We start from the raw sequence: 25,425 nt of genomic DNA on the forward strand, positions 1-25,425 counted from the left end.
AGATTAACCTGAGCAATAACAGTTCATGGCAGGTACGGCAAATAAAAGTTGTAACAAGCAGTAGTGCTGATTAAAGTGACTAGAAGCACACACTTATAAAAAACACACTTTATAAAGTCAGGCAACACTAACAGGCTCAGATGCTATTTATTTTACCTTAATTGAATCACCATCCGTTCAGTGTTATTGATCATTGTGAAGAGCAGGCAGACACTTTCTTGTTGTTTGGTATTATAGCAGCTATCGGATGGAATCAAAACATGTCTGACTATCATAAGTAAAATCATAATGGAAAATATGGTGGTAAAATATGCCTGCAGAAAATGGCTTATTTCACTATATGATAGCAACAAGTAGTCAAGCTAGTCAAATTAGCTTCGGTTTCTATGCTAACGTCACCCATCTAATACCAGAGAAAGTTTAAAAAATAGCTTTATAATTCCAAACAGCGTCAATTCAGACTGAAACATCTTCACTAATGGGGAGGGGGTATGCATCAGTTGATTGTGAGACAATCAGACAGTGAATACTTTCCAGCGGCCGCTGCCGTGAGCTAATGGGAGACTAAACGTCGGTGGATGAGCAGCACTGCAGCGGGCGGTAAATGCCGCTGAACCAGATTCATAAAACAATGAACCGCAGCTCTTTGGAGAAAAGGATAAGGTTGGAGAAGTAGTTCTTTAATTTAATCTGTCTTCGTATGACTAAAAGCAACATGAACATCGACCCATAGCAGTCATCCATCGTTGTTGTTGTTGTCTGGGTGGTGGAAACACAACTGGGGCTAAAAAGAAGAACTGGTTCGGAACCAGAAGAGCACTAGCACGGAGCTTGAACTTGAACTGGTTTGGTGGGAAAGGGGTAATTGTCTCTCATTAAAACTCAGTCTTCCAAAGCAATCTTTAAGGTATCGGCTCACTCAGTTAACTTTACATTCCTTAAACCACTTTCCTAAGGGGCATTCAAATGTGCATCAATGTCTTCCAGTCAGAGGAAACTGCATTACCTGGCAGCACTGGCCATCATTGTGTTTAGCATTAAAAGAAAGAAGACGAGACCTGCTCGCCTGCATTACAACCAGAAACCACTCAGAGGTGAGCCACTCAGAGGGGTGAACACACATTCAGTCAATTACTCATGGTGATTCTCAGACTGCTGTCTTGCTATGGCTGCATAAAGAGAGGTGAGCGAGAGTTTGGATCTATACCCATCAGACTGAGAGCTCTCCGCTGCCTGCTGTTTCTCACAGCGGGCTCACAGACGCTGTGTTTAATCATTCTAGAAAAGGAACATTCTGTTGAATTCCTCTTGTCAAACCATGCACTGCTGGTTGTTTACACATCCATATGTGTCTTTTCATCATTTTGTCTGTGTGCTTTGTAGTTCTTCAAGAAGTAGTTTATCAGCATAGTAACATGTTCACTGTTTGCACTTTCACTGCACTTCCACACATAAACCTTTACAGTTTTGGAGCATCTTGAGCAAGAAAAACCCTCAGCCTTTTATAAAAGCAACAGCTGATGAACATACCAACATGGTTAGTATAAGGAACCCTTAATGGTCCCACAGAGGGGTAATTTACATTATGTGTCTGACCCGTTCCATACACTGCTCCCCGGGCGCCGTGCATATGGCAGTCCACTGCTCCTAACACTAGGATGGGTACAATGCAGAAAGTAAATTTCCCCTCTGTGGGACCATTAAGGGTTCCTTCTTTTCTGATGTTCCCTTAGCATCTCATATACATGCTATGGTCATGATATATTAAGTCCAGCAAATCTGAATATCCGCCTGTAGCATACAGCGTCAACAAGTCTATTTTGCGTCCACCCACAAGCAATGCACTAGGCCTACTATTTGTTCATCTTTTTTGACAACCAGTGCAGTGTCTGTGCCCTGCTGCTGCAGAGTGGGACGAATGTTTTCTTTTCTATTAAAGGTTTACTATTTAAACGTGTCACATGTCCAAATCGCTCTGCTTGTGTTCTCATTTATTGCATTTCTTTGAGCACATATATTTTTTGGGCCCCCAGTGACTGTATTGAAGAGACAGAGTTCAAAGGGGGGAGACAGAGGGGATGACAGGAGGCTTATGGCACCGCACTGGGACCGGGCCCCAGTTTTTGTGCCACCAGCTCTACCTAGTGAGCTGTACACCGGCACATTCTCAGATTTTTTTTAACAAATCATACTTTTAAAATGGAGTGGGACCAAATTTGTCCATTCTCCAAAGTCCATATGACGCATATGAGTCAGCGAATACATTTCTTAATTAAATACAGTATCTCATGAGAACGTAGCACTATCAGAGCACTAACTTTGTTTGAATCCTGTCAGAATGAGCAGAAAGGAGGCTATTGGAAACTGTAGCAGCATGTCGTGTGTGCAGCTAAGTTTGAAAATGAACAGCGCTGCAATGAGAAACGACGACTTGTTACCTGAGCTGTTAGTGCAGCAAGGTCAATGTATATTTCTGAAATCCTGTCATGTGCTTTGGGCTATAGCTTGCAGGATGTTTGCACAGTATTGTTTGGTGGCTCTGCAGTAACATCCTTTTTCTATCTTTGTTAAAACCACAGATACTTTCTTTGGTGAATATGGTTAGATTGTGGTAGTTTTGAAACGCTTGTTAAGTAACAATAGGTAACTGTTGGAGGAAATCTCTGTCTCGGCCAGTTGAAGAGTTTTTACCTCCTCCTTTATACTTTAACTGATTTTGGAGCAGGTTCAGAAGTCGAAGGAGGCAGAGTACGATGCAAACTTTATTTTGCCAGGTATCATAATGTTGAACAGAACTTGTATTATCCTTCATAGAGCTAAAGTATCCTTATTACTCATTGGTTGACCTTTGTGAAGGATGGTATTCGACTTCCCATCTTCTTTGTTGGAACCCTATGCTTCCCACAGGTGTCCATGGTCACGTTATCACTATAGCCTTGTTATCACTACCTCGACCAGAACTTGACCTTAATCAGTTAGTTTTTATATCATGTGAGAGGAGAGTTTTACTGTTGTCCACTTTCTTATTCGTAACTTCATACCCCATTAACTCCCGAGAATGAGAAGGGCCGTTTTACCTGAACCCACTTAAAGTTCCCCAGTTATACTCTTTTTAGGTATATATTATAGGTCCCAAATATATAGGAAAACATGTCTCTGAATTGTTTTGCACAAAATACCAAACAAATCATGCGTTTTAGCATGCCCCTTATCCCTCTGTTTTAGCCCTGTTTTCGAAAGTGCTGATACTGTGACGTTCCCTTTAATGCAAATGAGCTGCCACGCCCCCCTGTGGAAGTGTTTGTGACTCTCCGCCTTAATTTGGAGCCATATCCACTTTTGACTTGACTTAAGTTACTAAACATGTCCGTGGTAAAATGTTTGGAACACACACACAGACATTTGCCAATGTCTTCTGGCACATTCCCATTGAAGATGAAGTCTAGCCACTGATTGGTGTCGTTTTCCAAAGGTGGCATTGCATGCAGTACCTTGTCCGGATTGTTGCAGCCAACAACAGCACAACGTTTGATGATATGTTGGGCCGTGGGCGGAACGTTGCTAGAAGTTTATTGTAAAGCCAGCCCACATTTTGTCATTACATCATAAGGACGGCAAATCTGGATCAGCTCGTTTGTACCCCCATTTTTAGAGATGTGGGTAAGGAGAAAGAGACAGAGGGTTGTATTTTTGACAGTTTGTGAGTCTCCTCACACACCACAGACACATATTTATGTATAAAAGACATCAATAATAATATTATAATTGGGGACCTTTAAAGTAACATTTATTTCAACCTGGACAATCTGAGTTCCACAGTTTGGCCATGTCTTATTTAAACATAGTTCACCCAACATGTTCTGTTAACATCAATAATAATCACATTCAGAGTACTTAGTTCTACATTGTATAATGTCATATTTAATGCAACATATCCTTTTGCAATATAACCTGCAGTTTCATGTTAGCCAGCAGGGGTGGATTTTGAGCTCCTGTGCTTTGGGTTATTGTGAGTCAACAGTTGCATAACATTGCTAATAAATGCTTTTGTGGTGTTTAAAACAAGAATGATAGTTAAATACAAGCCTCTCCTATCATGGACCTCATCCTGACCCTCTGTTCACACATCAATAATCCATTCAAAGTATGATACTGATAATTTCTGATTGTACCGGTGCAGTAATAAATTAAACACTGTGTGGCTACAAGAAGGCATGACAGGTTGATGGTGCAAAGAGAGCAATACATCATCTTAATTGGCTGGGGGTGATGGAGCACAGCACTTCATTGACAAATCTCACTCTGCCCCTTCAATAATCAGCCGAGCAGTCTTTCCAGGCCTGCATGTGCTATTACAGAAAATGAGTTCAGTGTAATATAATGGAATGAGCAACGGCTACACATCATATCTGCAATTATTAAGAAATGGAATTTTAATATTAAAGTATCGTTGGGCATACGACATAATGTAGGACAGTAATTATCTGGTTAATTACAACCAGCTTGCCGGGATAGTAGCCAGAGCCAGAGCATCTATACTTGCTGATTTGTCTGAAATAAAGTCATGCCTTTTTGACACACCTCCCATATTTGATGAGATTCAGACTTCAGTAGGCTTATGAAGATGGTAAATGTTCTGTATTTGGCAGGAAGTAGTTTTTCTATTCTCCTATGCAGAGGGGCTTAGGGAGCTGCCTAGGATAGCATGAAAGGGAGAAACAGCTGCTTTTATCCACAAAAGGCTGCGACATGAACTCAAGAGGACTTTTTTTCTGTTCATGGTGCCTGGTTGCCTGCCTCTGCATCTCCCAGCCTGGAGTGGCTGAAGGGTCTGAGGAAGTTTGGAAAGTCCCTGATGAGCGAGAGAATAATCTCTGTATATGAGAGCAGCAGCGACTTTCCTCAAATCCCATTTCACAGCGGCGAAAAATGAATATTCTCCGCAAAAGAAGAAAAGATGTCATTTAATGCAACTTGACAGGGGGAAGCATCTGGAGTGGAGCGGGTGCCTCAAACACACCTAGAGGATTGAGCTAATGCCGTATGTTTTACCTGTTCCTCTCCAGCAGCCTATCAGGAGACGATGCATGCTTCCACTGACATATTTTCACTGCACCAAGGAGGATACAGCTCGTGCAGTAAAGCAGAGTTAATTCAACCCTGGACGAAGAGAAAATTAACTCATTTCTATGGCTAACCATTTCCTGTACATTAAGTCATTAGTTCTCATATGAATAAGATTGACACCCTGACCATGAAGGGGAACTGAGGACCGTCCTAATTTTATATGTAGAATAATTAATAATCAAATGTCCATGACCAACTTCATTGGAAGCAATCCATCAAATTCCACTAGTGTGATTAAATGCTTTTTATGTTTAATGTGATTGATAGTAGAAGGAAGTTAACCAAACTCTTGGGTAATATGTGAGTCTAGTTGCCAGCACTGTGAACCTGGAAATATTGAGTAACCGAAAAGTTCTATATTACAAATGTATAGCAGCATACCCAGCACATAGAAACTGCCGGATGCTTAGTTAAATGTGTTTTGCAATTTTCACAATTAGTGTAAGTTGATATAATTAGCACTAATAAGCATATATCCATTTTGGACATTTTTGTTCCCTAAATCTTTAAAATCGACCCCAAATTCATTGGAATCAGCCTACCAGAAGTACAAATATGGCCACTTTCTGGTTAAAACTGCAATTTTTTTATCCAGAAAATGTTTGGAATTGATTCAACATCCTCAATTACTGTTGTCTGCATATGCTGATTAATGCAATTTATACAAATTGTGCAAACTGGCCAACGAATACAAGCTAGCATCCAGTGTTGCCAGGTACCCGCTCTGTACATTTCTAATATGAAACTATAGGGTAGTCAACAGAATTCACAATTGGACTATGAGCTGGCAATAGCATGTCCTACAAGCAAGTCTATATAAATGATTTGCATGAGAAAGATCAGGAAACTCCTCTCATGAAAATGTATGAGGGGACCTGTGCCAGTTTGGGAAATGTCTAACCCGAAAGAAGAAATAAAACCTGTGATGGAGCTGCTCTCTCCACCTTATTAAATCCCACTCTGCTCAGCTGATTTGTACATGCTCCTGAATGGGGAATATTCAATCAAATTGCTCCCAACGCGGATACAGAACACATGTGCTGCGCTCCTTTGTGAGGCTCCAGCGTCGTGGCACGGCATGCCAATGGCTGCAGGGATTCCTGCTGCAGAGAGGAGACCAGCTGAGGGAGTTTGGGAAACAATGAATGACATGAATCCGTAAGAGAAGAGTGAGAGGCGAGAACGAATTGTTGAACATACTGCAGAGTGGGAGGAAGAATGCAGGGAGGGCAAGAAGGGGGTCCAGGGAGAGCGTTACTCAGTTTTCTGCAGGGGTTGTGTTCAACTGAATTAATCCGTTGTGAAATGTGCAAGTGCTGCCTTGACTGATGCCTTGAGATATGGGGTAAAAGAGTATGAGTGAGGGGGGTCATGGTTTCTAGGGAGGCTATGTCATGAAATATGATCTGAAAAGGCAAATTTCCCTGCAGGGTTTGAGTCCTTCACTCCGAGCCACCCTGTCAATCCTGCATTACTCTGTCTGAATCCTTGCCACCACCCACGCATCCAACATCAAAACACAAGTCACATCAGCATGGCCTATAGAACACATGATGCATAGTATACTCCATCCTGCGGTTGTACCACATCAGCAGGCCAGATGTTCTGTATTTTTTTTTCTCTACTCTAGTTAGTATTTTTCTGAGATTGAAGATTTCAGCCAGGTGTGTCTACAAACAACCACTGCTGCCATGTCTGATGAATACCAACCACGATGGTTCCGTCAGTGCACCGGCTGGAAGACGTCTTCATTCGGCCGTCACTAAATTGATTCTCCATACCTGTCAAAACTCTCTACATGTTAAGATATGGATAACATGATGAAGAATAAATATAGAGCAAAAGAGCTGGTTGTAAAATCGAGAATGAGGAAAGGCAACAACACACACACCTGCAAACAAACAGGGAACCACTGAAAAGGGAAAGCGATACCTTCGATATCTCCTTGAGGTACGACCAACAGTCTCTCTATTGTAAAAATTAGGTACATTGTAACATGTTATTTGGCCAGATTTTGGTATATTGGTAGGTGTTCAGAGCTTACAGTAGGAGAAACACTGCCTAGCTGGCTAGCGCGAATCCCAATGTTTACAGTTATTTTGCTAAGCTACCCACCTTTCTGCAGCTTCATAATGTAAAAACAAGACAATGATGTTAAACCTAAGATCTTACTGAAAAAAGAAGCTAATCATTATGATATTTTCAAATATTAAACTAATCTACAATGCAAAGTTGCATTCAAATGATGGTCGGGCAGAGATTTGCGATTAGCTAGTTTGGTTTCTATGCTTACCTCCACAGCTAGCTTGCGTCGCTTGCTGTCATCTGATATGTTGCTCATCGAAAGGTCAGCTGTAAAACGAGGCAATATTTTGAGTGGTGCACAACGCTGAAGGTACAGTAGTAGATCTGCCTAGTCGGGCGGTACTGCTATCTCCACAAAAACATAGCGCCAGCCGGGGACGTTTCAGCGTGTATTTTGTGAATGCAGTTTAACATAAAACGGTATCTGTAGTTCATTAATTGGCAGTGCATTTCTGATTTCCTCCGATTTCAAGGTTAATTTATTGTCAATTTGCATCACACGGTTACACAACTGCATGGAAGTTGTGGTCCCTGTGTGCTGCATAAGAAAACACAAAGCAGAACAAATCTGTTTTAATATTATGTTGGACTGCAAAGGCTCAGATGAAGAGTCTTACTGCGTGAGGCAAGAAGATGCTTCCATTTTAGATGTCTTTTAATATCCTAGTGACTCTGAGTAGGCACCTCATTTAACCTGATTCTCCCCAGACAGGTGCCAATGAAACCCAATCATTGGTGACTAATGAGTTTTTACCAGGTTTAATGCTTATTAGTCATACAACAGGTGTACTATCTTGTCTAATTATTATAATCATGGTGCTAATGCTGTGAGATATAGATAGGGAAATAAATATGAGATGAGGAGAGAAATAATAATTGAACAAGACCCAAACAGGAGTGAAGCGCAGCACAATCAGCAAACCAAAAGGCTCATTACATAGAGTAGCAGAAGACTTTGATCGTTACAAAAAGAGACAGACTGATCGTTGCCTCCTGCCGGCACTTCCTTCCCACCAAGTTCAGAAGGCGAAGAAGCGATCACTTGGGACTGGTCCATTAGCACATTAGAAGATGTTGTTTACATCCACAGTGTCATATGTGTCTGTGCAGATACAGTAGGTGTTTCAAGTGCCATGAAATATCAAGCCCTCAGAAATCCGATGGTGTCATGAACTGTTGTTGACATCCTGTTGAGGTAGTTTTGTTATTATTAATAACATTTGGCGTCTATTTGGCCTCACTGTCAGGGTTTTTCTTGACTTGCTAAAGATCACTTCAGACACTGGGTTCACTGGGATTCAAACATGTTGATTATCATGTCGAAAATGCCACAAGTGGTCCACCCATCCATTCATTTTAAATATAGTGTGTCCTGTTCAAGGTTGTGAGGGGGCAGGAGCCCATCTCAACATGCAATGGGTCAGGGGCGGTGTAACATGGTGAACAGGCTGTCAGTCCTCATTGACAGAAAAACACACTCACACCCACAGGCAATTCAAGTATAACCTGCCTGTGCTTTGTTTGTGCGAGGAAAGCCAGCCGGTGCTTTTACATGATATGATGATCCCAGGATACAACAAGATTTACTCTGCTTAAGAAACTTTATTAATAGTGCACTCCGGAATTTGAGGAGTGAATGAATGTCTCTGAATGGTGTGAATTTACAAACAACAAATCCATTTTCAATGTATATATAAAATACACTTAAAAGAATGTAATGTCCATGTCCAAAGTAAACTAGGTTAATATCCAAATGCACTTTTCTGCTGCATTAATACAATCTGTCTACACATTAAGCGTTGTGTCTTTTTTCACCCTCTCTCTGAAACCAGAGCCCAGTCTGTTCTGATTGGTTAGCTGGCAGGCTCTGTTTTGATTGGTCATCCACTTATTATACCCGCCACTTTGCCTATCACATACAATGTGTTGGAGCGCTAGGCAATATATGCCTGAGTGTTACATAGTTATGTCACTATATAAGTAAGTAATCAAAGGAGTCCAATGGAGGCATTTCAGGCAAGTGGTGGGGTGTGTGTGGAAGAGAAATTCCTTCTGAAGGAACACAGGGATTTTAACGTTTGTACACCACTTACATGCACAAAAATATATACAGTATAACAGACTACAAAAGAGGAAAAACCCAAAAAGCAGAATAGGGTCCCATTAGAGTGGTCATGAGGCATCGTTTTGTGTCACTTTTTAAAAATACATATGAAGTTGTCCCATGGTAGCTAATGTATACTTTTCCCCGATATAGAGACACACAAAAAAAACAGTTTGTATTTTTTTATATTTATGTTTACACACTTCTGTTCAATCCAACGCAATAGATAACTCATTATAATAGGTAACTCAGTATGGCAGAGACAGACTACAGCTCAGTGGAGAGCTTTGAAGGTGTAAACTTGTTATTCGTGATAGGGCAGCCTGGTGGGCAGGTGTGTCAGGTGTGTCAGCGTGCATTCTGGGAAACTGTGCACTCTGCAGATTGTGCTTTCATCTGGGGAGAGAAGGACCCTGCAGTACATAAATATGAGCTGTGGTTGTTTGTGTGTGTGTGTGTGTGTGTGTGTGTGTGTGTGTGTGTGTGTGTGTGTGTGTGTGTGTGTGTGTGTGTGTGTGTGTGTGTGTGTCTACTAAGACGTGAATGTGAGTTTATCTGCGAGTCCCTCAGCCTAGATATCCTCTTGTCTTCATCATCGCGCTGCTTTGCAAATAATCGAAAAAGACGTGTTGAACATATTCGTAATCTGTGGGATTCTGGGAGGATTCCAGGATCTGTCCTTGTCTTTTTTCATTGTCAGGGCTCAGTGGATAGCGACTGCTTGGCAGGTTCGAGAGCAGAGGATTCATCCCCGTATACAGGTGAAGGTTTAGACAGCCAGAAGTCAGAGTCTGGGGATTTACAGTGATGGATAGCCTGGATAGAGAGGAACTGGAAGATTTAACACACTTTGTGTTGAAGGAAGCATTTTGAAAAACACAGACAAACATCAAAGATGTTGCTCTCAGTAAGTGCAAGAAAATCAATTCCATTATGTAGGGTGCATGTAGTTGCATCTTTATTTGCTTTGAATTCTAGTCCTTATTTTCTATCACATTTCCCCGCTCCCATGTTCGATTTTTTGTAACATTTCTTGCTGCTATCCTCATCTGTGCCGCTGCAGAGACATGCTTTGAAATACACACATGAACACACTTATACAGTTAAACAGATGCAAAACCATTTGTGAATGTAATTAGGGTCACACAGGGCGACCCAGATTGATAATGCAGTATGCCAGAGGCAGAGTGCTGCCGCGACCGTCACTAACATGGCTTTCCGATCCGAGTCTGTTGCCTGCTGAAACAACAGACTGCGAGCCATGTGAGTGAGACTCAATGCAGCATAGCAACAGTGTTCTGGGAGCGAGTTACCCCAGTATCTAAAGTCATTCGACACAGTCAGGTGAAAGTTCTGAGTTTCTGGGGGAAGACTTTTTCTGTTCTTTATAGTTTTTGGTCTAAAGGGTTTGCACATAGGTCATTTGGTGGATTTGGTAGAGCAGAACAGCATGTCTCTCATGAGAGAAAAAAGGCAATGAAAAGTACTTCTTCAGTGGCTATGAATTTCACACATTCCCCATTGTTCCATTCTCTAGTTATGAATCTCGTAATTAATCACAAGCTGTGATTCAGTCAGATTTGAATAAAAAAAACTAGTTGTGATTTAAGGGAGGAGATGGTAGTGATGGTGGGTAGGTTCAACAATTTGTACGGACTGAAATACCTCCAAAAATATTGGATGGATTGGAATAATTGGACATTCATGACCCGAGAAACACATATGCCCATGACTTTCGTGATCCCAATACTTTTTAGCGCCACCATGAAGTTGACACTTGATTTTGTATGAAATGTCTTGACACATACTGAATGGATTTCCATTCAATTTGGTTCCAAGATAATTACTAATTATTGCTTCTGTGACTTTGTTTGGTTCAGGGTGAAATTCCCCAAAAATGGTCAAAAGGAATGCTATAACATGTCTCATTCATGTTCTCCTGAGGTCATCATAACGCTATATACCACAAGGTTTGAACAGGTTGTTTTGGCATTTCAATATGAAGTTGTACTTGGTGTAGTGATGATGCACTTTTGTTGTCCAACAGGAAGCTAACATTGCACGGGCTCCATTGACAATAGTAATGAGTTTATTGCAGAAAATCAGCTTTGTGGCCAACACACGTTTATGATTGCTACATGTTTTATTCAGCAGGATAATCTCCACATTGTCACAGTCTGCAATCTGCTTCCTTCACTTTAGTAATTTTCCACTGACCCGCCTCCACCTCACCCCATCAACCAGCCACTCCCAGCTCATTAGCACGCCTTGGCAGTTGGCACCCAGCTGCATCTTATTGCTAATCAAGTCAGTATTTAAGCCTTTCTGGCCCTCTCACTTAGTTCTACTCTTTTTGCAAGACTTTCCCAGACTGATTCTGTTTCACCAACCTTGACTGCCTCTGAAACTGCCTAACTCGCCTGTGTCCCCCGGTGAACCCACCAGCCTTCTTTCTGCCTTTGAATAGAGATTTGTTTCTGCATCTTTTGAGCTTTGATTGTGGGCCGGTCTTGGCCAAAATACCAGTGCTGATTTTCTGTCTCAGTCCAGCCCTGGCTGGGCATCATCACCGCTAAAATAAAGGCAGATTATTTAGTAACTTGTTAGCAACCTCCTTTTTTAGCATACGTAAATACTTCGGACAAAAGTGGATTATTAAATTATGTTTATTTTATTTTAAACAAAACGTGAACATCTGGCAGGCTTGTGTTAACCACAGACCGTATTTCAGGTGTCTAACCACAACCGTAGTTACTTCACACCTCTGAAGGAATGTTAACTACACAGACATTGAACATGGATAGTGTATCCCATGTGGGAGTATTGTCATTATGAGAATGTTGCCATGCTAACATTAGCATCGAGCTCAGAGAACGACTGTGTTCTGCCTGTCAAAGTTGCTAGCGTGGCTGTAAACTGCTTTGGGACTCTTGTTTTGTCCCAAAGTGCAACGGCTGTGTCTCCCTACAGAAAAGAAAACATGCATGTCCCAATGTATCATCAATAACTCATAGCATTCATCTTGAGACGTTTCTATTTTTACATGTACATAACAATGACATCACCACAGGTACCGCAGAGTCACATATAAAATGTATTTAGATTTGGTTATTATCACCTTATTTGGTTCATTTACTTATTTTATAGGTTTTTATATTTTAATGAATGTATTTGTTTTGTCTTCCTTCATTATACAGAGGGATCACTATTTATTTTATTGTGTTTTATTTATTAGCATACCTTTTATCCCCTGTGTCCCTTAAACTGTTATAGTGTGTTGCTATGCTGCATGTGTGCTAAAAGGTTTTAACGTGTGACCTGATGTGAATTTATTTTACTTCATTATTATACAGCAGGAAATTGACTTGATCGCTTCACCCTAAAAGAAGGTTAGGGTTAAGGTTGTTTTATAGCTTGATAATATAGCTTTATGGTTGCTTTATAGCTACAAACTATAAGATGATGTTACCTGTCCAGCAATTGTGACACTGTGTTTTCTTTTTATTGCTAAGCCACAAGGTTTATAGAACAACAAGTGCTGAAACTAGTTATACTGACTCAAATCGATTAACTTGTTTACAGCAATAAAGATACAACAATGAATCAATATGTCAATCTCAATCTGATGCCATAAGCACCCTAATAATGCATCCGTGGATATTGGATGATGCTGTGTTACATACGGAAAGCATCCCACCTTCAATTATACTCTTGTTCTTGTCACTTATTTGAAGCGTTCCAGTGTCAGAGATGCTGCCTACATTTGGAGATGAATGTTATTCTGCTTCTGCACATGGGCTGATCTGTCTTGCCTCAGCCCGTATTACATCATGGCACGTGCTCCGGGGCTTTCTCTACAGAGCAGGCGTTCTGTATTTAGAGCCTGATTTATACACAAACACGCATACCGCTGGGGAAGGCGCAATGAGTGTTCTTTTACCCAGCCGCAATTGCCAGCAATATAATCATCTTCCCACACTTCAATGTGCCTTTAAGGATAGCATTCAGAAACACTGGGAGGAATAAAACTCTCATGAAAGCAAATGTTAATTTTTAAAGGCGTCAGGCAATGGAAACACAGGCAGATGGGTGGTTTACCATATTCTGAACCCTGTCATTTCAATTAAACAAGGAGTTTTTTTTGTGATTGTATTTCATTTAAATTGCCATTATTATCGCCTGTCTTTTCCCGAAAGTCAGCCATGTAAGAATTGCTATCAACCCCCTGCAGATTCTGTGAATTCTAGAGATCCGCTTGGTATATGAACCCGGCGAGAAGAACTGAAACATAATTCTTCCTTGTGTTTTTCCTTTCCTCTTTTTTTCTTCTTCTTTCTCTATTTCTCTCAGGTTGTTGGAGAGCTCGATGCTCAACGCAGAAGTGAAGGAAGGAGAGATTCTGCCTCCCACCATTCATAGGCTGATGAAAGGATACAACAAGTACCTCAGGCCTTTCTTTGACAGTAAGGAAACTGCACACGCACGCAGCCAAGTGAATGACTGAACACTCAGGGGAAATGTGTTTGATAGAGAACCAGAGCGGTTCATATTGCAATTTCTTGCCTGTGCTTGGAGAAATATCCGCCGATATACTTAACTTAGCTGCATATGTATGCTGAAATGAGTTGTCAGAAGTCATCCTGAATGTATGTATTGATCCATAATATGGAAATTCATGCTGAAGATAACACTGATATAGGGCCAGTGGTAGTGTGCTTCAATTTAATACTATATAAATCTGAAAATGTATTTTGTTAGTAGCTTCGCCGAGATTAGAGCTGCTAATACTCCATGTGATTGAGATTCCAATTTTCAGCAGGCGACTAATTTACTTCCAATAGAGACGCTAACTCAGTGTACGCTTTCCAGAAGAACAATGTTATGTCATCCCCTGCAAATCCCTCGCTACCATTATTGTTCTGGGATCTGGGAATCCGTCTCAATGTGATTATGGTTTGTTTACTCGCCGGATTGATCTGTAATAACACCTCGGACTTTACCGGGGCAAATGCTTTTCAGTATAATCACAAGTCACCCCGATTAGAAAGGCAAGCTTGGCACACAGGGATGGGAAATGCACTGCAAACACACACACCCACACACATGTATTTGCTTTACAATATGTGAATCGCAATTTTTGTTTTCATACTCTAACCCTTTAGGGAAAAAAGCACCACAAATGATATTTACTAGATATACTGCAGCTGCAATCGTCTCATCATGTGCTCTGTAATTCGTTGTTGTCATGGTTTCTTTAACCACATCTACAGTGCAAATAAAAATATTTCACACATTTGGGTGCAAGGTGTCACGGCTTGTCAACAGACAGCCCCGGGCACCGCCGACAGGTTCGCTCACTGCAGTCTGAACGATTGACCCATTACTCAAGATTTAATCATTGTTTCTCATACTGTAACCCTAAGGATTAGTTTGACATTTTGGGTCATACGCTTATTCACTTGTCTTGCCGAGTGTTGGATGAGAAAGATTATTACCAATCTATATGTTTGTAGATTATATAACGCTGTGTTCTCTGGAACAATAACCATACCCAGAACACAGTCATACTGGTATGGATTAAACACATTTCATATTAATGTAAGTAATGCTCCAGGGGCGATTTGGAAAGAGCAAAGCTAGCTGTTTTCTCATGTTTCCATTCACAGCAGCACTGCAGATGCACATTTCCCTAAGTGTTGAACTATAACTCCAAGGCTTATTACACCTTTTTTTTAGGGGATAATTCCACTGGTTGCAAACAGATGTCCTATTGTATAGAAGTCTACAAAAAAATATATCCCTACTTGTTGCCTGGTTTATTACTCAGTGAAACATTTATTTGTAATGGTCTCCATCAGTTCATTATGATGTTATTTTATTACGTTAGGGCTATTCACTTTACAATTATGTAAAGTAAAATAATAATAATAATAATAAATTAATTTTATATAGCGCCTTTCAGGACTCTCAAGGTCGCTTTACAAAGAGTGTGTGTGTGTGTGTGTGTGTGTGTGTGTGTGTGAGTGCGTGTGTGAGAGTGAGTGAGGGTGCAAGTGCGCAGGGCGCCAGGTGGGGTTGTGAGGGGGTTAAAGTCCATAGGCCTCAGAGAAAAGGTGTGCCTTGAGGTGCTTTTTAAATGAATCAACTGAGGGGGCACAGCGGATGTGTGGGGGGAGTTGGTTCCACATGGTAGGGGCAGACACACAAAAGGCCCTGTCCCCAAAAGTCTTAAGTCGGGTGCGGGGTACTGCCAGCTGGTCCTTGACAGAGGACCTGAGGGACCGCAGGGGGGTGTAGGGGTGTAGGAGGTCGGAGAGGTAACGGGGGGCAAGGGCGTGGAGGGACTTGTAGGTGAGTAATAGGATTTTGAATTTGATGCGGAATTTGGGCTGCTAGGGCTTAATGCCAGTTAAGACCCTAGCAGCAGAGTTCTGTACATATTGCAGTCTGTCCAGGGTTTTTGAGGGGAGACCTGTGAGGATGGCATTGCAATAATCCAGGCGGGTGGAGATGAAGCAGTGAATGAGGGTTTCGGTTACTGAGGCTGAAAGTGAGGGTCGGAGTCTTGAGATGTTTTTCAGGTGGTAGAATGCAGATTTAGTGATGTTGTTAATGTGGGACTGGAATGATAGAGTGGGGTCGAGAATGACACCCAGGTTGCGGACAACGGGTGATGGGGTGATGTAGCAGCCATCCACTTCCAGGAGAAGATCCCCAACCTTCCTGAGCAGTGGCTTGGGCGCCACAACCATGAGCTCAGTTTTATTGCTGTTGAGTTTGAGGAGGTTAGAGGTCATCCAGGTTTTTAGTTCTTGCAGACAGTTGATGAGTGGGCCAGGTGGGAGCAGAGTGGAGGGTTTGGTGCTGATGTACAGTTGAGTGTCGTCGGCGTAGCAGTGGAAACTGAGGCCGTGGTGACGAATAATTTGGCCGAGGGGGAGCATGTAGATGGTGAAGAGGAGAGGGCCGAGCACAGATCCCTGGGGTACGCCATGATTGACTGGGGCCAGGATGGAGTTGGCATCTTTCAGGGTGACATATTGTTTGCGGTTGGAAAGGTAGGACTGAAACCAGGAGAGAGCTGAGCCCCTGAGGCCGATGAGCTCAGTGAGACGGGAGAGGAGGATGGAGTGGGACACTGTGTCAAAGGCTGCAGAGAGGTCGAGGAGGATGAGGATGGAGATGAGGCCATTGTCGGCGGCAGTGAGCAGGTCGTTAGTGATTTTAATGAGGGCGGTCTCGGTGCTGTGTTGAGTTCTGAAGCCAGATTGGAGGGGTTCAAAGAGCTCATGGTGTGACATGTGATGTTGAAGCTGGGAAGCCACTGCTCTTTCCAGAATTTTACTTAGGAAAGGAAGGTTGGAGATTGGACGATAGTTGTTAGGGTCGTCAGGGTCCAGACCGGGCTTTTTCAAGGTGGGAATGACTGCAGCTGTAAAAAGAAAATAAACCGGGGTACAATTGAGGGCGTGGCTACCTTTGGATTGACGGGTCACCTCTGTTGTCCTGTATGGGCGATGTTTTTGTCTTGGAACTTTTTGGGTAACAGTGTTAATACTAACACTGAAGAAAGATGTTTTCAGCAATGCACTTATTGTTTATTAAAAATCAAGATGACCTTTAATCTTCTTATTCAACCCTCCTACAAAGCAAGTAAATATATTCCCCAAAGTGCTGAAAATACTATTTCAAATCCTAATATATTGTATTAGGGGCCAAACTCTGGTAATAAACACAGCAGATGTTCCATTGCATAGAAGTCTATGAGAAAATGACCCAATTCGGTATGTTACGGCTATTCACCATAATGATAATGCGGGTATGCTTAAGTGAGTAGTTTCCTTTTGGATTGACGGGTTACCACTATTGTCATGTGTGTTTGCTTTTTATGTTTTTGTCTTGGAACTTTTCAGTGTTTTTTATTTAGTTCATAAATGTTAAAACATTTTGGAATATGAAATGGTTGTTTTCAGCGATGTACTTGTTGTTCCTGAAAACAAAATGTCAGCGATCAGAATGACTGAATCACATGGACTACAGTTTGTCTGTGATGCACATACATGTAGTCACTACACTCAAACGTGTTCAGTAGGCACACACTAAGCCTCACACAGGATCTGCAGTATGATTATGAGCCTGGTTAATGAAAATGAAGATTGATAAGAGAGAGGCAAGGATAATATCAAAGAGCGATAAAGTTATCCCTCTTTGAATTAGGGAGAACTCATTCCCTCCAGGGGTTCACACTTGACAGACTGCGACTGTTGACGAGCCAGCAACGTGAAGTCTGAAGTGTTTAAAATATAATGTCCTTCAAAAACTTTTCTCTAAACACTTCTTTATAATACACTGATATATGCCTATGCTTCACCAATATACCATTTTTCATAAAACCCAGTTACATGTATGCACTTAGTATACACTATACACACACATTTATATAAAGTATTAACATTGAAATCGTGGGGATTATGCACTGTGTAAATGATGTACGACACTGATTTGTATTGGTTATTTTTTCTTTCTAGATGGTCCTGTAACAGTGGGTATGAGCCTGGACATTGCCAGCATTGACACCATCTCAGAGATCAATATGGTAAGACAATATTTTAAGCACCACAAAACTACGTAAGAAATTAGGATAAGATAAGAGGTACTTTATTAACCCCAAACTGGGAAAACCATTTGTTTGCAGGAAGTCTCCTTATATCCTGTTTATCCTCACTTAAACCTTTCAACCCCAGGGCCTATCAAAGTTTAGTTTCATATATTCATTTAGAAATATTTCATTTCAATAGTTGCAGGTATCAAAATGTGCCAATCATTTAGAACAGTAATACAACCAATGAGTGAAATCAGTTTTTGGTGTAACTAATCGATTAGTCAAACATAACCGGCAACTAGTTAAATCCGTGTATCATTCGTTCATTTGTTTTTCCGATTTAGTTGAGGATTGAAAAAATGAAAATAGCATTTGATTTCTCGTTTTTCCCATTTCAAAACCAAAACCAGAAATCGGATTACGGTTCGTTTTCTCGTTTTTTCGATTATGCACCCCCAAACGGAAAATGGAAAATGAAACATTCGGATAACAAATCCTGGGAGTGTTAGTTGTCAGGGAAACCGATCGCGAGCCAACAACTGACTCATGCCACAACTGATCTGTAAGGAAACATGGCTAATTTGGGGTCTCACTACGAGATGATAAATCAACTCTTTCTGTCAGGGAAAACTCACGCCGAAATGTCTGAGACATTGAAGAGTATGGGAATTAAGGGGTCCTCGGAGATGTCGGTGAGGAGATTCTGTGGCGACGTTGGGCTGAGACGGAAGGGGCACATCACAGACCAAGAGCTGGAAGAAGCTGTCCTGACAACTAACACTCCCAGGATTTGTTATCCGAATGTTTCATTTTCCATTTTCCGTTTGGGGGTGCATAATCGAAAAAACGAGAAAACGAACCGTAATCCGATTTCTGGTTTTGGTTTTGAAATGGGAAAAACGAGAAATCAAATGCTATTTTCATTTTTTCAATCCTCAACTAAATCGGAAAAACAAATGAACGAATGATACACGGATTTAGTTAGATAATCAATTTATTGTTAAACCTATTTTCACTGGGATATAGCTGAACATACTGTTTTCAGCAAAAAGGATGAAGCACTTTCATAACCATAGACATTTAGTGCTAATACTACCACCAGATGGTGCAATATGTATTGGCTTGGCTCAGTCTGTAGAACTTGGCTTTGGAACTGAAGGGTTCAAATCCTGATCGGACCAGAAATAAAGAGTGAGGATTGGTTTCTGGGGCCAGTTCACCTCCTGGGCACTGGTGACGTGTTCCCCCACTGCTCCCAGGTGCTGGAACACCTCCATTAGTGCATTGCACTGTTTGTATTTTACTCCTTTGTGTGTAATTGTAAAATAAAACAGGAGTGAAGAACTGAATTTTCCCTCGGGGATAAATAAAGGTGATCTTAATCAAATAGTTGGCAGGCTCACACTTTTCAAACAAAGCAAGCAAGAAAACAAGCTTTGAGAAGAATATACCATAGTGGCTGTAGTTCCCAATTCAAAAGAGTGAGACTAAACCCTGGATCTCAATAACATCACAAAAGAAGAGATGATATACAAGCATGGTAGCTCTTTCTGCTTTGACACGTTAGTTGACACAAAGATACTCCAGCTTCCTCATTGAAAAACTCAAGTAAACTGTGGTATTCACTGGGACTGATCCATTCGTGTTGCTCGTATATCGCACTTTAAGCCTGTTGCAACCTAAGAGGAGATAATAAATAGGTAGCCTAACATGATGTCACATCAGGACTTTTAAAATGGATGTACGGCACAAAATATCCTTAAGGACCTGATGCCATCAATACCCAATAACACACACTTTAGAATGAAATACACAGGAGCATATTATTAAGAACGGTTGTTGAACTTGTCCAATAGTTCTGTTGTGACCTTTGATCACTTATCCTGCAGGACTACACCGCCACCATCTTTCTCCGCCAGCGCTGGACCGACGAGCGTTTGGTGTTTGAAGGCAACAAGAGTCTGAGCCTCGACGGGCGGCTGGTGGAGCTGCTCTGGGTCCCTGACACCTTTATCGTGGACTCCAAGAAGTCTTTCCTCCATGACATCACCGTGGAGAACAGGCTGATACGCATCTTCCCCAACGGGACCGTCCTTTACGCTCTGAGGTGGGATAACGAACAAGCTTATCAGTTGTTGTGTTGTTTCTCTGCTCTAACAGATGATGAAAAGGAGGCCAGGGAACGGAGGAGGAATTGGCTGAGGGATAATGTGATTGCAAAGCAGGGACTGTCTACTCTATTACTTGGGTATTGGATTGTATGAATACTGAAGAAGGTGTTCTGTCAATAAAGAGATCTGTGGGCTATTGAAACAACATCATGTCCCGTTAGCATCTTCCCAGCATTGATTGCTCTGTGTGCTAAGGGCTTAATGCCTGACAAGCTCTTGGTAAGCTCCTGAAACATGCATGGCTCTGACTTTCTGATGAGACTTCAGGCCAAGCAGACAGGTTATAGATAGAAAGGTTGTAAATGATCCAGCAAGTGAATTTGTGCAGCTCTTTTAAGCCTGCGATTTACACATCCTACTGCTTCCATGTCCCATGCTATAACTTCAGTTGTTTAAGAGCAGTCCGTGCTCCTCATTTGACTTCCTGCACTCTGGGCCTCAGTGCATCTCAGTTTCTTTTCCCGCATAAAGTTTTATCATGGTTACACATGTTGTGGTTAGACAAAATGAGGAAAAAAACAACCGGCATTGGAGACATTCTGCTGATGGAAAGATTGCTACTATCATGAGGGTCAGTACGTGGGTGTGGTGTTACAGTGAATTGAGTTGGGTATTCAGAGTTCACAGTTAATCATGTCTCCATACACTGCAAACATCAAGAGTAGACTGCATTGCTCAATGGTGTGTGAACATGCTTTTCTCCCAGCTTTGACCAATGCTTTTATTTTTAACAAGTGCATGACATACTGTTCTGTATTCGTTCATATATATTTCTGAGTGTGTAATTTAGCCCTAGTCCTCATGGAACCTTTTGATGTTGTATACATGTTTTTCTCTTATATCCTCAGTCGTAACTTTAAAGATAGTTACATTTTCCAATATTTACCCATTGAGTGAATTTCATTAATGTCTTTGTTATGGAATAATCATTTGAACAAACAGCTATTTCTTTTCAATGACAGCATTGTACTGATAGTTGGTCAATGGAAGAGATAGTCCCCCATGTAGTTTTGTTGATATGGTCATTATTTTTATAGAAGTATTTATTTTAACCAAGAGTAATGTATTAACATGTGATTATATTGGTGAAGTCCTATAACCCGGAAACAAGTTGGCGTCCATGGTTTTTTTCACGCGTTTTGTGGTTGTTTTCTGCAATATATCGAAATTCAATGGGAAAATCCTTACTTCGAGGGAACCCTTGTGATGCTGGATCGGCCTACAAATTATGTCATTACTTCCACACTGTTTGAAAAGGCAAGTTTTAAATCTTGGTAAACCACCTGATGGTTTAATCATTTCAATTCCCCTCTATTATTTAAAGGTCCCTTATTATGCAAAATGCCCTTTTTAATGTCTTTAATATATACAGCTACGGAAAAAACTAAGAGACCTCTCCACATGTTTCTTAAATCTTGATCTCTACATGTTTGGCAGCCATTCCAGTGTCTGTTAAATTCCAACACAGAGACAAATTGTCAGTAGTTTATAGAATACAATAATATTTGAAAAACATCCTTTAACTCAAAGACATGTTTATAGATAATAAAACAAGAGCAAATAATAATGCTGAAGTGGTAAATAAATAAAAAGGACGGTAGAGGGATGTTCACGTCAGGGAGTTAGCTGTGAAAAGGGTCAGGGTGAAGTGAGTAATGTGAGGTGTTGTGTAAAGGACAGCTGTGTTAAATGTTTCAGTGCTGTGCCAGGGGGAATACACGAGAAAGCACTGACCAGAACTCAAGGCTGAGCGGTCAATAGGGCAGATTAAATCAGATTTACTGTAATTTACGTTTTTATTTCATGGTTTATGAAGGTCCTGTTGGTGTACTGTACATCAACAATGAAAAACATGAGCCCATCCATTTCAGTTTAATATATACTCACACACACTATTTTATGAACATATAGGTTCACCTGCTGGATTAAAAACTGAACAAATGAACCAAAGAAAGGGAAACCATAAAGCAGATTCAGGCAGTAGGCGTATAGATTCACTCTTAAAGTATTAGCCTACAGAACAGAACAGCTGACAGAGGAGAGAGAACATCTGATCCTCTACAACACACTATATGAGGTTTTTAGAAACAGTGTAATCCTGCTAGTAGGATTAAAACATGTTATGTATTTGTAAGGGAATATAGTTACACTTGTTTTCCTTTTTTTTCTCAGATTACGTAACCCTTTAACATAACTGGAAATGAAAATAAATGGAGAATGTCAGTATGGTAAAGAATAGAGAAGCCAATCAGAACATTTCTACATTGCTGTTACAGCCCAGGTGCCTGGTAGATATAAAATTGTTGGTTGTTTTTAGCCAATGCGCTACAGCTTATTGACCGTGTAAATTAAAACATTCTCTGATTTTAATTTGGTTCAGACAACTCATGTTTAAAATGTTTATTAACAGCAGCATGTAGTTTGAGTTTGGCACCTAGGTTCCGGCTTCATCATTCCTTGCAAATATATTTCACATAGAACATTAAGGAGGGGTAATATCAAATTTTATAGATAGTCATTTTATTTAAATGATTCTGATGGTGTTCACAAACATGTATGTTATTCAAATTCACTAAATGACGGTATAGCCGAAGCCTCCAGTTGTCACTTCCAACCGCCTTAAGACACCAAAGTCTCAATTAAACACTAAGGAAGGAGCCAGTACTTATTCTCACTTTTTAAATAAAAAATGCATATTTCTTCGAGTTTTGATGCACTTCAGAACAAAATGATTCCATGAAAGGCTTTCATACATGACCCAGATTTCCAGCACGACAGCAATGCAGAGTGAAACCTTCATTTTCCTTTACCAGTAATCTTCAGTCCTGTGCCACTGACGGTTCAAATCATGCATACTTTCATTTGTATAACAGAGATTCCTCTCATCAGCAAAACTTCAACCGAAAAGCTGAGAAATAATTCACATATTTGCACAACCAATGTTTGAAACCAATGTTCTGGATCTATAAAATACCATGCTTGAGGTATATATTTTCATTCTTGGACTGTCCCTTCAAATGAAAAAATCATTTTTGTTTTTCAGGATCACCACCACCGTGGCCTGCAACATGGATCTGACCAAGTATCCCATGGACAAACAGACCTGCACGCTACAACTGGAGAGCTGTAAGGACACTTCATACTTAATAAAGAACATCAGCACTGTGCAGCTTCAAGCCTTGGCTGGGACTCGGTGGGTGGGCGTGATGTCAAATGAATCGCATCAAACCCGAGGATCAAACAGATCACTTTCTCTCATCTTCTAAACTGCTGCTGTGCGTATGTGCATGCACATTTGTGTGTGTGTTTGAGAACACGTGTTATGTCACACAGCAGACGAAAATCTGCAGGGTGCAATTCCAGTCATGATGTACTCTCCTGTGTTGGTTAGTCAGCCATAAATTACTGTCATACGAACCTGAATTTCTACCCTTCATCTAGAATATTTGAACAGGGAAATATGCCAAATTCTTGCCTAGAGGAAGATGAGAAGATCATTAGCTCTCCTGTCTTTCCTCCAAGTACGGAAGAGTATTTGGGCCAGGTAGAAGGAGAGTAAAATGAGGAGGAATATGCTTGAACTTATTTGTGTCACAAACTTTAAACACAATGCAGTAGGACTCAAATGCATGACGCCAGGAGACAGAGTTAAAGTATTCAAAAATACTTTATTTACAAAACTGCACAAAAAAACCCCAAGAACTCGAGACGCTCACATGGAGTATTAATAAACAAAATGCTGGTACGCTGGTTACTGATCCACAGACAGGACAAGACGAACTGGGACAAGACAGGGGGGAGACAGGACTATTTAAACATGAAGTAACAGGGAACAGGTGGAAACAATCAGGGGAGGGGCTGACGCTGACGAGGGCAGTGACAGGGAGTCAAGAGACCTGGAACGAGACACAGAAAGTGAGTACCAAAATAAAACAGGTGGGAGACAAGACAAACATGACTAAACAAAACATAAAACATGACCAACCATAGACCGGGGGCATGATGACACAAACAAGAAACTTGACAAGACTAACATTTTTGTTAAGACACACCAATTTGTGTTGCAAGACTAAAGCTGAAATGCCAAAAAATGTAGCAAATAAAGTTAAAATTTCGAGGATAAAGTCAACCGTTTGGAGGTGCGCTAATGCAAGTAGTTACATTTGTTTCAACATTTTGTCATGTTACAGCTAGAGTGAGGAGACCCTTAGCTTAGCATTATAGGCTAAAGAGCTAGGCAAGCACTTTGCCTTTCTCCAGCCTTTTCGCTAATGTAATGATCTCAGGGCTCTAGGTAAAGGTTCCCTGTGGGATTATTGATCATTAAAATACCATTAAGAACCGTGTGTCAACCAAAAAGGATATCAATGCACTCTTGGGATCATAAAAAAACAACTGGCTTTGCAAGTGTTTATCGAATAAGGAAAGATTACTAATACTTGTTTAGACGTCACATATTCAGACATGTGATTTAGTGAAAAAACAACTGGTTTCAGATGAGTTTATTTACAAGACAGTTCAGGGCACCACTAATGCACATTATTATTAATAAAGGCACATCTTGTCTTATCTTACATGAAAGCTATTTTAACAAATTTTTTTAAAACTGTTCCTTTACTTATCCATCCTTTTTAAAGCTACTCACATAAGCCTTTGGCCAGCATATTTACAAATCCTCTAAACATTTTAATGTCTTAACTATCCAAACCTGACAGTAGGCTTAATGTGTTGAGAATCCTTAAAGTTGAGGAATGTTTTTCAAATTACGGAATGGTTTCAAGTGGTAATGCAGTGGCAGTCGGTTTAAAGTTAAAGCAAATTGCAATTAAGATTAAATAACATAGCAAGTTAGATTTTTTTATTTGGCTGTCAGTGGTAGGAAGGAAAATACCATTCCTTCCACAGCCTTCCGTGCTCATCTGACTTTTGCTCTGTGCTATTAAATGACAGCCAGCCGGGCTAAGCTATGTCTGATCCCTTCCAGAAGCCCACCAGGAGCTGTGCACCAAAGAAAACATTGAACGGCAGCTCCAGTGCTACTTAGCAGACAAAAAGACATCTGGAGGTTAAAGTTAGGTAGCTGAGAGGATGATGGATCTTTCCTCCGCTTCTTTAATAATTCCAGGCTAAATATCTGCATCTATCTCCCCCTCTCTCCCCCTGTCTTGCAATCTCTCCCTCATCCTGCTGCTTTCTCTGCTGTTTTCTCTCCTCCCCTTCAATAACCTACCCTCCCTTGCTTTATGAAGATGTATATGCACAGATTTATTTCTTTTAATGTTGTGCCAAAAGTGGATCCTCTGCACAGGAGGGAGGTTTAAAGAAAGCGTCGTTGT

General features: G+C 40.9%; 1 protein-coding gene across 2 annotated transcripts in view; it reads left to right on the forward strand.

Moving 5' to 3' along the window:
* Positions 1-25,425, forward strand: part of LOC134859248 (gamma-aminobutyric acid receptor subunit pi) — a 61,192-nt gene that overhangs the window by 25,566 nt on the left and 10,201 nt on the right. For both annotated transcript variants that reach the window (XM_063875637.1, XM_063875638.1), the window contains exons 3-6: positions 13,667-13,779; positions 17,845-17,912; positions 19,808-20,025; positions 23,133-23,215. In XM_063875637.1, the coding sequence (XP_063731707.1) occupies positions 13,667-13,779; positions 17,845-17,912; positions 19,808-20,025; positions 23,133-23,215 (482 nt within the window). The remainder of the gene's footprint in view (positions 1-13,666; positions 13,780-17,844; positions 17,913-19,807; positions 20,026-23,132; positions 23,216-25,425) is intronic.

This window comes from Eleginops maclovinus, chromosome 22 (genome assembly GCF_036324505.1).
Source record: "Eleginops maclovinus isolate JMC-PN-2008 ecotype Puerto Natales chromosome 22, JC_Emac_rtc_rv5, whole genome shotgun sequence".
In the NCBI taxonomy this organism is placed as follows: domain Eukaryota; kingdom Metazoa; phylum Chordata; class Actinopteri; order Perciformes; family Eleginopidae; genus Eleginops; species Eleginops maclovinus.